At 49.0% G+C, this 14205-nt stretch overlaps 1 protein-coding gene across 4 annotated transcripts in view; it reads right to left on the bottom strand.

The window, feature by feature from the left end:
* LTBP4 (latent transforming growth factor beta binding protein 4) overlaps positions 1-14205 on the bottom strand; it is a 267101-nt gene that overhangs the window by 44500 nt on the left and 208396 nt on the right. For all 4 annotated transcript variants that reach the window (XM_075606993.1, XM_075606992.1, XM_075606994.1 and 1 more), the window contains 2 exons: positions 13179-13304; positions 12656-12781 (listed from right to left, as the gene is read on the bottom strand). In XM_075606993.1, coding sequence (XP_075463108.1) covers positions 12656-12781; positions 13179-13304 — 252 coding nt within the window. The remainder of the gene's footprint in view (positions 1-12655; positions 12782-13178; positions 13305-14205) is intronic.

The following is a 14205-nucleotide window of genomic DNA, read 5'->3' as shown; positions in this document are numbered from 1 at the left end:
TTTATTAATATTACATCTTTTATTTGCATTTCTCGGGTGGTGGAAGCATATAGATGATTGCAATTGAGTTAAAGGGGTTAATATTAACTTCTTGGAGGTACCTTTGCGCAGGCGAACGGTGAGTTGGCTAGAGTAGCCGTGTGTATTAACCCTGGTTGCATATCTAAGTCATGTGCTCACTTGAGTGCTGTTCGTTACAGGTGGTATATGGGGACGGATTTAGAGTGATACAGCTCAGCCCCGTTATAGCGCGGTCCTCGGGGGCCACCCGATCCGACCGCGTTATAACTGGGGTCGCGCTAATTTTTAAAAAAATGGCCGCCGTGCGCCCAATTGGGAGGAGGGGGGAAGAGGTGGAGTGAGGCGCTGGCAGCTGCACACGTCCCTCGCAGCCACTGTACTTCGCCCATCATTCCCCTTGCACTTCCCCCAGCAGCCTCACTTCTACCAGCACCGATTCTCCCCCCCCCCCCGATCCCCACCAGCAGACCCGCACCCCAGCCCGGCACCGATCCCCCCCCCAGCCCCGCACCAATCACATCCCCCAGCCCAGATCTCCGCAGGCAGCCCCACGATGCCCCAGCAGCTGACACCGGGGGTAGGGGGGGGGCTGTGTGAATGTGCTGCGAGTAGTGAGAGTGTGCTGTGTGCAGTGAGAGTGTGCCGTGTGTGCAGTGTGCGCTGTGAGTGTGCGCTGTGAGTGTGCGCTGTGAGTGTGTGTAGTGTGAAAGGAGAAAATTTAAAACAACTTACTTTTCCTGGAACCATGGCAGTGGGCACCTTTGGGTTAATCCCTTCTCACTCTAGGTAGGACAGGAAATAGACTTTTGCAGGTAGGCCATATAAGGCCCCTCCCTCTACCTGCACCTTAGTCTTACGATTCTTCTATAGCTGAAAAATATAACTGATAGGCATTAGACATACACAGGGAGGGTAACTTTGTGCCCACTGCCGTGGTTCCAGGAAAATAAAATTACGTTAAGTTGTTTTAAATTTTCTCCTTTCCTGATCACCCTGGCAGTGGCCACCTTTGGGACATACCCCAGCAGTGACAAATTTAGGGAGGGATACATAAGAAATAAACACCACCAGTTAATGCCTTTATCAGTTTGACCTTTATTAATACACTTTACACTTTATTTCACTACAGATTGTAACACTCTACGACCAAAGCTTGCGTCAGCTGATGATTGTACGTCTAGTCTGTAGTATTTCAAGAATGTATTGAATGAGGACCAGACTGCTGCTTTGCATATCTGTCCTGGTGTAGCCTGGGCTTTAAATGCCCATGATGTAGACATGGCCCTTGTAGAATGAGCTTTAATGTTCAAAGGTTTATCTTGTCCTTTGCTTTCATAAGCTTTTTTAATACAAGACACTATCCACTGGGAAATTGTTGTCTTTGATGCTGCTTCACCTTTCTTCGGTCCCTCTGGTATGATGAATAGTCTGTCTGACTTTCTGATATCTCGCATCCTTTCCATGTACACTTTTAGACATCTTACCACGTCTAACTTGTGTAGTCTTTCTTCTTTCTTATTCTTTGGTTCTGGACAGAATGACGGAATCACAATTTCTTGATTCATATGGAACTGTGATACAACCTTTGGGAGGAATTGATGCACTGGTCTGAGAACTGCCTTGTCTTGATGTATGACTAGGAATGGTTCCTTGGCTGATAGAGCCTGTAGTTCTCCCACTCTCCTTGTTGAGGTGATTGCTATCAAAAACGCTATCTTCCATGATAACCATTTTAGGCCTATCTCCTGTATAGGTTCAAACGGAGCTGCCGTTAGTACATCCAATACTAGAGACAAGTCCCATGTCGGTACTCTGTTCTTGATTTGAGGTCTTAATCTTTTAACTGCCTGCAGGAACCTGATGATTAATCTTTCCATTGCCAGATTTCTTTCCAATAAGGCTGATAGTGCAGAAACCTGTACTTTCAATGAGCTAAGACTGAGACCTTTCTCAAATCCCTTTTGCAGGAACTCTACCTTTGACAAAATTCTAGGTGAAAGGAAATTTTGTTTTTCTTTCTCGCACCAATCCCGGAAGCAAAGCCAGATTCTATGGTATACTTTTGATGTGGATCCCTTTTCTTGCTTGTAAAAGGGTCTGGATTGTTTTGTCTGAACAACCCTTCAGTCTCAATGTTTCCCGCTCAATCGCCATGCCGTCAAGGCCCATTGTTTGGCGTTCGGATAACATATTGGCCCCTGTCGCATCAGTCCTTTGCGATCTGGTATGTGCCATGGTGTATCTACTGCCATATTTACCAAGTGTGTGAACCAAAGCCTTCTTGACAAGAATGGTGCTACAAATATCACCTCTGCTTGGTCTTCCCTGATTTTCCTGATTGCTTTCGGAATTAGGGGAATTGGAGGGAACAGGTATGCCAATTTGAAGTCCCATTTGAGACTGAGAGCATCTGTATTTTGTGCGCTTGGATGAAACTGTCTGGCACAGTAGTTCCTTACCTTGCGGTTCTGATGTGTCGCCATGAGATCTATGTCTGGCTGACCCCATCGCTCTACCAGTACTTGAAACACCTGTGGGTCTAATGCCCATTCTCCTGGGTGTATGATGTTGCGACTTAGAAAGTCTGCTATGACATTTTCTAGTCCTGGGATATGTATGGCTGTAATTTGCGTCAAGTGGCGCTCTGCCCAAGAGAGGATTTCTGCTGTGAGGTTCATCAGCTTTCTGCTCCTGGTTCCTCCTTGCTTGGCTATATACTTGACAACTGACCTGTTGTCTGATTCTATCTTTATATTGCCACCATTTATTTGGTCTTGGAAAGCTTCTAGGGCCCTTTGTACTGCTTTTAGTTCCAGCAGATTTGATGGAAGATGCTTTTCCTGGTTTGTCCAGGTTCCTTGCACCAATGTTTCTCCCATTTGGGCACCCCAACCTGCGTTGCTCGCATCTGTTGTAATTCTTAGCCACTGTACTGGGTGTAGTGTTTGACCTTTTCCCAGGTTTCGGGTATCTTCCCACCACTTTAATTCCTGTTTTGTGTGTGGGTATAACAAGATTCTTTGTCTTGTGTTTTTGTGATTCCCGTTCCATTGTTGCAAAAAATTGTTTTGTAATGGTCTCATATGTAGTGCTGCCCATTTTGTGACGCTTAATGTTGAAGCGAATTTTCCTAGAAGCTTCATACATTCTTCTGCTGAAGTCCTGGTAGCTTTCCTGAGCTTCTTTGTTTGCATGGCTATGTCTTGCCTCTTTGCGTCTGGCAGTCTCACTTCTCCTTTTATTGTATCGAATTCTACCCCCAGAAATCTTAACAGTTGAGTGGGCATGATATGGCTCTTGTCTCTGTTTATTAACCAACCGTGCTGTTCCAGGAAGGTTATGACCATCTTCTGATCTTGTTGTAGTTTCTCCAGACTTTTTGATTTTACCAGGATGTCGTCCAGGTAAGGGTATATTTCTACCCCCCTTTCTCTCATTTCTGCCACTAGAGGGGCTAGAACCTTTGTAAACGTCCTTGGGGAAGTCGCCAGACCAAATGGCAGTGCTGTGTACTGATAATGATCTTGATTTACTGCAAACCTTAGAAATCTTTGGTGTCCCTTTGCTATGGGCACATGTAGATAAGCGTCTTTTAAGTCTATCGCCACCATCCAGTCTCCTGGTTGTACTTCTTGAATAATCAGGTTCAGTGATACCATCTTGAATTTTCTTATTTTCAAGAATGAATTTACCTTTCTTAGGTCTAGGATTGCTCTGTACTCCCCTGTAGGTTTCTTTACTAGAAATATTCTGGAATAAATTCCACTTCCTCTGTCTTCCTGAGGTTTATTACTTCCGCGTGTAATAACTTCTTTAAAGCCGAATTCATTTGCCTTCTTTTTTCCTTGGACTGTATCCATGTTATTACGCCCATATTTCTTCTTGGCATCTCTCTGAATTCTATACTGTACCCCTGACGAATGGTTTCTAATACCCAATTGTCCTGTATTGTTTGGGCCCATGTTGCAGAAAACTGTGTCAGTCGCCCTCCTTCTGGCAACTGCTGGGCCCTTTGACCTTCATGTGAACTTGTTCTTTGCAAATGATCCTCTTCCGCCACGAAAAAGCCGGTTCTGGCCGCCCCTCCATGTTGTTTGTCTTGGAAATGACCTGCCAGGTCTATATGCCTTTGCTTCCTTATACTGGTTTCTATTAGCCTGTTGGAAACCGAATCTTCTGTTCCTGTTTTCCTGAGGCAAGAAAGTGATAAACCCTCCTGATGCTTTTGTTATTATGGCATCCAGTTTGTTGCCGAAGAGGAATTCACCTTCAAATGGTAATCCGCATAAGCTATTCTTTGATGCTGTGTCAGCCACCCACTGTCTGAGCCATAAAGCCCTTCTTGCTGATACCGCTAGCGCCATAGATTTAGCTGCTAATTTTACCGCATCCAATGAGGCCTCTGCTATGTAGTCTGTTGCCCACTTTACTTCTGACAGCGCCTTCAGAATAGCACTTCTTTTTACACCTTTGTCTATTGCCTCTTCTATGTTGGCAATCCACACTCGCATAGCCCTTGCTGCTGACGTTGTTGCTATGGCTGGTTTGTTGATGTTCCCGCTATAACGTATGCTTTCTTCAATATTGTGGTATTTTTTACTATACTGGAAATAGCAGTATCCACCTTTGGGCTGACATCCCAAAATTTTACCTCCTCTTGTGGGAATGGATACATCTTCCCAAACCTTTTAGGCGTAAATACTCTGGCGTCTGGTCGCGCCAACTCCACTTGAATGAGGTCTTTAATTACTTGATGGATAGGAAAGACTCTACTTTTTCTTTGTCTTGCCCCAAAAAGTTTATCTTTCTTGTGGGTTAACTCTTTAGTATCTTCTAATTCCAAAGCCTGTCTCATGGCTTTGATGAGTGGATCCACCATTTCTACATCAAATTCAGATTCCTCTTCCTGAATATCTTGATCTGATGAATCCATTTCACCCTCTGACACATGAAAACAATCAATGTCAGACTCATCTGATGAAAAACCTTTCCCCTTATCCAGACTGGTTTGGGATCTAGATCTTTTCTGCGCCGGGTTAACTGCTTGCTGGACTGCTTCATCCACACTCTGTTTAACAGCCTCCTTCATCAATACAAGGAAAGTGCTCATTTGTTCATTGGTATCCCCTGCAGCTGCCTTAAGACAGGGCTGCACAACACGCGGCCCGCCTGGCCTCTCTGTGCGGCCCGCCTGGCCTCTCTGTGCGGCCCGCCTGGCCTCTCTGTGCGGCCCGCCTGGCCTCTCTGTGCGGCCCGCCTGGCCTCTCTGTGCGGCCCTCAATGAGATTTAAAAAAAAAAAAAAAAAACTTTGAAAAAAAAAAAAAACTTTGAAAAAAAAAAATTTGAAAAAAAAAACTTTGAAAAAAAAAAAAACTTTGAAAAAAAAAAAAAACTTTGAAAAAAAATATGGCGCCGATTCCCTGCGGTCCCGGCGCGCATGCGCTAGGCCCGCTCCGCCCCCCCCTTCCCTGCTCCCAACGTGGGGTGGAAGGGCAAGCAACTCTCAGCTCCTCTGCGGGCCCGATTCCCCCCCCCCCTGCTCCCAACGTGGGGCGGAAGGGGAAGCAACATGCAGCTCCTCTGCGGGCCCGCTCCCCCCCCCTGCGACGGCCCCCCTTCAACCCCCCTCCTCTCCCTCCCCACTCCTCTCCTTCCCTGGTAAACCCTCGCGGCCGCATGCTGTCTGTGCCCTCTAGGAGCGCGCACCAGCAAACGCATGCGCTTCCTGTAACCCCCCTAACCCCCCTTCCCGGCTCCAGCAGGGGAATGCGCTCCACCAGTCCCGCGACCCGGAACTTCAGGGTCTGTTAGTAGAGCGCGGTTCCCCCTGCTTCACCTGCCATCGCCGCCATCCACCACCTCCTCTCCTCCTTTTGCCACCGTCGGCGGCAACAGAGTCTGCTACCGCCGCCAACAACATCTGGTAGGCATGGGGGATGCTGACTTGGGGGGGGGGGTATGCTGACTTGGGGTGGGGGATGCTGCCTTGGGGTGGGGGATGCTGCCTTGGGGTGGGGGATGCTGCCTTGGGGTGGAGGATGCTGCCTTGGGGTGGAGGATGCTGCCTTGGGGTGGAGGATGCTGCCTTGGGGTGGGGGATGCTGCCTTGGGGTGGAGGATGCTGCCTTGGGGTGGAGGATGCTGCCTTGGGGTGGGGATGCAGACTTGGGGGGGGGGGGATGCAGAATTGGGGGGGGGGATGCTGCTGCCTTGGGGTGGGGGATGCTGCCTTGGGGTGGGGGATGCTGCCTTGGGGTGGAGGATGCTGCCTTGGGGGGGGGATGCTGCTGCCTTGGGGTGGGGGATGCTGCCTTGGGGTGGGGGATGCTGCCTTGGGGTGGAGGATGCTGCCTTGGGGTGGGGATGCAGACTTGGGGGGGGGATGCAGACTTGGGGGGGGGGGATGCTGCTGCCTTGGGGTGGGGGATGCTGCCTTGGGGTGGGGGATGCTGCCTTGGGGTGGAGGATGCTGCCTTGGGGTGTGGATGCAGACTTGGGGGGGGGGATGCTGCTGCCTTGGGGTGGGGGATGCTGCCTTGGGGTGGGGGATGCTGACTTGGGGGGGGATGCTGCCTTGGGGTGGGGGATGCTGACTTGGGGGGGGGGAATGCTGAGTTGGGGGGGGGGGATGCTGAGTTGGGGGGGGGAATGCTGACTTGGTGGGGGGGATGCTGACTTGGGGGTGGGATGCTGACATGGAATGGGCTGGGGGGCTGCCGATATGGGTTGTGGGGCAAGGGGGGGAGAGTGATGGGAGAGTGATGGGAAATGCAGGGGGGAGAGTGATGGGAGATGCAGGGGGGGGAGAGTGATGGGAGGTGCAGGATGATGATGAGGTGCTGGAGGAGAGACGATGATGATGATGATGATGATGATGATGATGATGATGATGATTTTACCCGTGCGGCCCAATTTTTTTTTCCTTGGAGCAGTTCGGCCCTCCGCACTTTACGAGTTGTGCAGGCCTGCCTTAAGACAATCTTCACATAATTTCTTCCCTATTAGGGCTGGTTTCTCGCAAGCTGTGCACCATTTAGTTTTCTTAGCAACCTTTCTTTTATGTTGCAGGGATTCCCCCGTACCCTTTGAAGACCCTGCTTCTGGGAGGGTAACCACCGAACTAATTTATAAAAACAAAATAAATACTAAGTATACACCCTAATGTATATAGCCCATCTCTCTTTCCCATGTAGAACTAAAACTAAGGACTCACCTAGTCTTGGGAACTGAACTTTTAGGTGTCCCCATTTTCGAATCCATTTCCAGCACTTGGCTTCTCCCTGCTGAGCGTTCCATGCTGCAGCTTCACTCACACATACACCGTGTGGTCGTCGCTTCTCTGATGTCATACCAGTGCTCGTGCACGGCTCGCGTGTCTGTGCACGCATCCGCCGGCCGGAACGTGACGCGCTCGCTTCCGTGCGGTCGCGTGCACTGTTCCCTCTACCGCAGCGTTCCCGACGCTAGCGCAGTCAATTTGAGCCTTTTCCCGGCTCGCAGCTGTGGCTGCTCCCCCCTCCGCATGTAGCGGGCTCCTGGGGGTTTCTTTTACCGCAGCGTACCAGACGCAAATGCGGTGAGTCTGGGCCTACAGGGCTCTCAGCTGCAGCTGCTATGCTCCGCCTCCTTTTGTTTGGTACTGGGGCTTCCTTGCATGTAAGCTTCCACGCCCGCGGCTGCAGCTGCTCCCCACCCCACAGATGTACTGGGTTCCTGGGGTTCCCCCGACTCTTAGGGGTCTCCGTCTTGCCACCGCATGGGCGCGTCGACCGGAGCTTCAGGGCAGAGAGGCTGAGGTCCCTGGATCGCTGCACAAGGTGCAGTTAGGTGAGTCCCTTTAGAAAATAAAAAATCCTACTCCTAGCTGTGAGGACAGGAAAAAGACTAAGGTGCAGGTAGAGGGAGGGGCCTTATATGGCCTACCTGCAAAAGTCTATTTCCTGTCCTACCTAGAGTGAGAAGGGATTAACCCAAAGGTGCCCACTGCCAGGGTGATCAGGAAAAAAATGTTCGTTTTTTTTCCATTTCGGGGTCCACGCTCAAACCGCGTTATAAGCGGGTACGAGTTATAGCGTATCGCGCTATAACGGGGGTTGAGCTGTATTACTCATTTGAGGCCCCTTTGCGAAGGTGGAAAGTGGGACAGCTTGCGAGCTGTGTATTAACCCTTGTCCCATATAAAGCTCCCATGCTCACAGGTGTGCCGTACGTGACAGGTACACAGACGAGACAACCTTAGGTTAAGCGTAGGAGGCGAGTAGGGGATGTGACGAGAGATCAGAGTTGGGATACATGGAGGTGTACAGGAGGGTAGAGCTGTTAAAGAAACAGGAAAAGGAGAATTGTGTCGTTTGTTCGGAAGTTAAATGGAAGCCAGCAGAGAAAGTTCAGGAGGTCAGAATCAGATACATGTTTACAAGAGCGGGAGCTGATTCCAGCCGCAGCATTGTGAGTGCATTGTAAGGCTGAGTCCATAGGACTGCAGCCGTGCGGAGGCTGAGGGAAAGCGGGTGCTTTCCCTGGCCTTAGTGCGCACGCTGTCCGGGGGCGGGCCAGTGACGTCACAGAGCTGGTTCGCTCTCATTGGTCGAACCGCTCACGTGACCGGCCCTCTGCTCCCCTCAGCGCCAAAACTTAAATTGATCTGTCTCCTCCACCTCCGCATGCCTGCGGAAGCGACCCCCTAAAGCCGCCCTCAAAGGGTGCCGGGGGTAAGTTACTTACATAAATCTATATGTGTAAGTCCCCGCTCACGCGGTGCGCGGGCCGCACGCTCACTCAAGCTTGGAGCTTGAGCAAACAAAAATAATTAACTTTCAAGCGTGCTCAACTTGCCCGCAACGCCCCCCCCCCCCCCCCCCCACGCGCGCTTGCGAAATAGCCAGGACACCCGGCCCTCATGATTAGAGAGTTGGTGACGTCAACGCTCTTAAGCATGAGCGCGGTCAGCGCCAGTGGCGACGCAGCCAAAAGGAGAGAGGTGTGAGGCAGGGAGGCCAGATAAAATAATGTTGCAGCAATCAATACGGGAGAGAACAAGGGCAGGCATTAGTGGGACATAGGAAGGAGCGTATCTTAGCAATATACAGTATGTGGGAAGAAGGATGTTTGGCTAATGTGTGACACTGGTCTTATTTATCCTATTAATCCTATTAATTTGTATTAAAGTTTTCTTCCTTCTATTTTACTGCTACAGTCCACCTGAAGAAAAGACCTTTGAGGTCTCCAAACTCATATACAATAGACATCTATCGTATGAAGAGCTCACATCTCAAGTTTCCTTTGGCCGAGTTTATTAGGGGCTACGGCGACTGCGTGATGTCAGCCGTCGCCGTCCTACTGCGTGATGTCAGCCGTCGCCGTCCTACTGCGTGATGTCAGCCGTCGCCGTCCTACTGCGTGATGTTTGCCGTCGCCGTCCTACTGCGTGATGTCAGCCGTCGCCGTCCTACTGCGTGATGTTTGCCGTCGCCGTCCTACTGCGTGATGTCAGCCGTCGCCGTCCTACTGCGTGATGTTTGCCGTCGCCGTCCTACTGCGTAATGTCAGCCGTCGCCGTCCTACTGCGTGATGTCAGCCGTCGCCGTCCTACTGCGTGATGTCAGCCGTCGCCGTCCTACTGCGTGATGTCAGCCGTCGCCGTCCTACTGCGTGATGTCAGCCGTCGCCGTCCTACAGCGATTCCGGCACTCTGGAGCAAGGGGACCGGCGACCACGACCGGGGAGCGCGGCCGCGAGCAGCTCGCACTCATTGGCTGAACCGCTCACGTGCCGGCGACGTCACCCCTCGATCACTGGAAATATCAAAATCGTCTGGCTTCCTGCGATCGAGTTGGCTGCCGTCACGCGGTCGCCGTCGCGTCCACTATGGGCACCCGCGACGGACAACATGTACTTGCTACGACGCAGCACAACGCCACAGTCACCGTAGCAAGCACTATAAACTCGGCCTAAGAGGTGACAACCTGCAAGAGAACAGGATTCCCTTTAACCTAATCACTGTCAAAGGCTTAGGCACAGAAGGGGTTAACGCTTCCCTCTGATCATATCCCAAAACCCAGATAATCAAAAGAAGCGAAGGCAGCCAGAGTGATGTCTCACTGCATGTTAGACCAGCACAGGGGTGAATGTAAATCCGTCATCAGACTAATCGCTGACAGTAATTGGCTCTGAAACGCTCCCCAGACCTTCACTGCGCAGAATGACAGGTGAGTGGGCCGCAAAGACGGCTGTTTTCTGCTTCACACATCAGCCAGCAATGAGCAGATGGCATGCAGACATATGCAGACACATGCAGACACATGCAGACACATGCAGACACATGCAGACACATGCAGACACATGCAGACACATGCAGACACATGCAGACACATGCAGACATCCTACGTTCATGGCGTGTGGAGCAGTGAAGAGTCTCCGCAGCTTCCTGGCAAACAGCCTGTTACATAGCTACATAGCAAGGTTGAAAGAAGACCTATGGCCATCGTGTTTAACCTTTGCTAAATGTAGACGGCAGATACTTATCCTATATTTGTATTTACAGTATATTGATCCAGAGGAAGGCAAACACACAACCCCAGTGACACATTATCCAATGATGTCTCAGAAGGGGAAAATAAATTATTTCCCGACCCCAGCAATGGCAATCAGATTACTCCCTGGATCAACATCCTTCCCATGTATACTTATTTGGTATATCCCTGTATACCTTTCCTTTCTAAAAAGATGCAAGAGGAAGTGAATGGCGATGCAACTGCCTTGGGCGAAATGATGACCAGAAATTGCAGAGTACTGGGTACACGAAGTTTTAATGGCACATAATGGACAGCACAAAGAGTACTCTTTGAGAAAGGCCCGTGCGGCTGAAACGCGTCAGAGTTTTTTCGTTGTGCTGTCCATTATGTGCCATTAAAACTTTGTGTACCCAGTACTCTGCAATTTCTGGTCATCATTTCGCCCAAGGCAGTTGCACCGCCATTCACTTCCTCTTGCATCTTGATACTCCTTCGGTAGGAGCACGCCAAGCAGCACCTGGACCTCCAGTAGATCATGTGAGTCAATGTCCACTGTTTTATTATCAAGCTTCACTGTCCTTTTGCACCTGCAAGCCCGTGACAGCCATATAAGCCAGACCTGGTTAAGGCTATTGGGAGTTTACATATAGGACTTTTCAATGGTTGGACAGTGCTTTCACTTATTGTGGATATAAGGTGGATTATGGAGGTCTAATTCAAGTATGCTGCTCCATTTGGATGGATAATTACAAAACGATCAAAAAGATATACTCATGCATGGACTTTCCCTGTGAGCATTGTATAGGGGAGACTTCTCCTATTCTTTTTACTATCTAAAAAGATGTCCAACTTCCTTGTGATGCTAAACTCTGCTGGACAGGAATTTGCTGTCCTGATATTATTTCATAGAAATGTCTGCATCCTGAGGCTTGTGTTTCTCCAGCAACAGCACAAACCTGCCAATTTCCTTGTGTCAAGATGAAGAAGAAGTTAGGAAGGTGAGAGGTTTGTGCTGTGTCGAGAAGCAGAAGGAATACGTGAGGAATCTCAACACACTGCACCCTCCCTGCGACTTCCAAGAACAAAACATTCCTTTTTTCTTGTTGTTAAAGATTTCGTATTCACCGTACTTAGTGACAACATTGCAACTCAGGACAAGCCCGTTTCTCTGATTTGTCTCTTTGGCGTCTGCATGGAAAGCAGCTCTGTGCTGCCTGGCAAAAATAATCAGCAGAGCCCTGTGGAGACGTGTGCAGGCTTTGGGCTTTTTAAAATAAAAATGGAAGTGCAATTAAAAAAGCTAGTAACAAAAGAATAAAAAAATGAAGGCAGGTTAATTTGCTTTATAGGGCATTACATGGGGCTCACGTTCAAGATTTTTGGAGAGAACTGCACCTTTATTAAACGTAATGTTATGTTCAGTAGTCAACGTGTGATGGTAGTAAGATAAACAGAGTACCACTGCTTCTGTATTTATTGACTCACAGTACCACTGCTTCTGTATTTATTGACCTGGAGTACCACTGCTTCTGTATTTATTGACTCACAGTACCACTGCTTCTGTATTTATTGACCTGGAGTACCACTGCTTCTGTATTTATTGACCTGGAGTACCACTGCTTCTGTATTTATTGACCTGGAGTACCACTGCTTCTGTATTTATTGACCCACAGTTCCACTGCTTTTGTATTTACGGACCCACAGTACCACTGCTTTTTTTTATTTGCCGATTAAAATTTCCACCTGCTTTTCAGAGTAAATGGGATTAAACAAAACTCTCGCGTTCTGTTTTTATTGCAAATATGATCATAGAAACCTAACTATTGCCCCAGTGTTTCGCAGGTTTGGATTTCTCTCTGTGTTTAAGTCAGACACAGTGCCACTAGTTTTTGAAAACTAATTTCAAACGCTAGTTATATTACAAGAGTAGCAAATGCACGGCACTGCCTCCCAGGTGGGGCATATATATGTGACTGTTCAGGATAAACACAAGGCAGCTCTGCAGTGGACAGGAAATAATCTATAAAAAGGTGTTAGATCTGGCCTGCGAGTTTGTAGAAAGTGGGGAGTCTCAGAACCTACAATCTGCCAGCAGTTTCTGGTGCGGGTCATACATTACCTGTGCATGAAGTGCCCTGTGGACTCAGCGTGAATCCCGCGGGGCAGACGCAGCGGTAACTCCCCGGGGTATTTTCGCAGTGGCCACTGGCGCAGGGCTGCTGACCGCTGGCGCACTCGTCAATATCTGCAAAGCAAGATCGGATTAACTCAGGGAGCTTTCCCCCGGGCGTGGGTTTTACCCGGTCAGTGCCAGGGACAGGCTGCCACACACTGCACGCTGGCGTGAAATCGCAAAGCTATGAAAGCTGCAGCGCCCCCCAATCACATTTTTAAAATAAAATCTTTCCAGGGGGTTTCCTGAAGCAAGAGCGCCAACAGCGACACTGGAGGTGTGCCAGAAACTGCGAGCGCTGTTATGTTGGTGCAAGGCAATCCCTTTACTCCTTGGGCAGCAGAGCAGAGCCTTGCTGTCCAAACTAGAGCAAGGGGTTCTGCTAGACTCCGAACCCCCTGCAGAGAATGTTCTCCCAGGTCCTGTGTGGAGGGGAAGGAAGATACGGAGGGTTTCGGTTTATTCTGACCTGTGCACTCTGTCCCCTGCGGGTTGGTGCTGAATCCCGTGGAGCAGGCACAGCGGAAGCTGCCCACCGTGTTCTCGCAGCGCCCGTTGGCGCAGGGGCGCGGGTTCTGTCGGCATTCATCCATGTCTGCAGGGGGGGGGGGCAGCATGGAGACAGTAGTTGTTAAGGAGCAGTAAAGACCTGTCCCCTCCACTGATTATTATTATTTTTTAAGCACCAGCATCTCAGAGTTTAATGCATTCTCCCATATAAAAATCCCGATTTTCCCATTAGGAAGCAATTTTTGTAACAAAACGGAAAAAAAAAATCTTCTTTTTTTTTTTAAATCTAAATGTTTACATTTTTTTTTGTAAAAATATTTTTCAAAAATGTTCTTATTTTTTGGACAAAACACCCAAATTCAAGGAGCATCTTATGCTTTTTAAAAATATATATTATTATTGTTTTTTTTTTTTAACATAGATTTGAAGCAGAGGGTCTCTGGAGCTGAACCCCTTAATTTCAGCACTTGTACCGACCGCCGTATGAGGGACCGGCATCTCTGCTATGTTTAAAGCTCTCGCGTCACGCGGGCCAATAGGAAGCCGAACCTGATGACATCATGGCTTCCTATTGGCCCGCAGGGCGCGGGAGCTTTGAAACATCGCCATTACATGATCCCTGCTAGCGAACCAGAGCGGCTACCAGCACCCCCTACGGAGGTATCTCCGGAGGCAGATGGGTCCCGGGGGCTTAAATTAATGGGGTTCAGCTCCAGAGACCCCCTGTTTCAAAACCATGTTAAAAAAAAAATAATCCATAAAACTATCGCCCGCATTGATTGCTGCTTTAAATATTTGGGAATACATATCCCATATAATCTCAATCACCCGTATAAACGAAATATCCCGCCTGTTATAGATAACGTGAAAAAGGAGCTGAAAAAATGGGAAAACCTATATATATATCTTTCATTCTGGGACCGAGCAAACTTGATCAAAATGATGTAATTTCCAAAATGATTGTATCCTCTAATCATGTTACCAAT

This window comes from Ascaphus truei, chromosome 7 (genome assembly GCF_040206685.1).
Source record: "Ascaphus truei isolate aAscTru1 chromosome 7, aAscTru1.hap1, whole genome shotgun sequence".
NCBI classification, from domain to species: Eukaryota; Metazoa; Chordata; class Amphibia; order Anura; family Ascaphidae; genus Ascaphus; species Ascaphus truei.
This window is presented reverse-complemented; position numbering and strand designations above follow the sequence as displayed.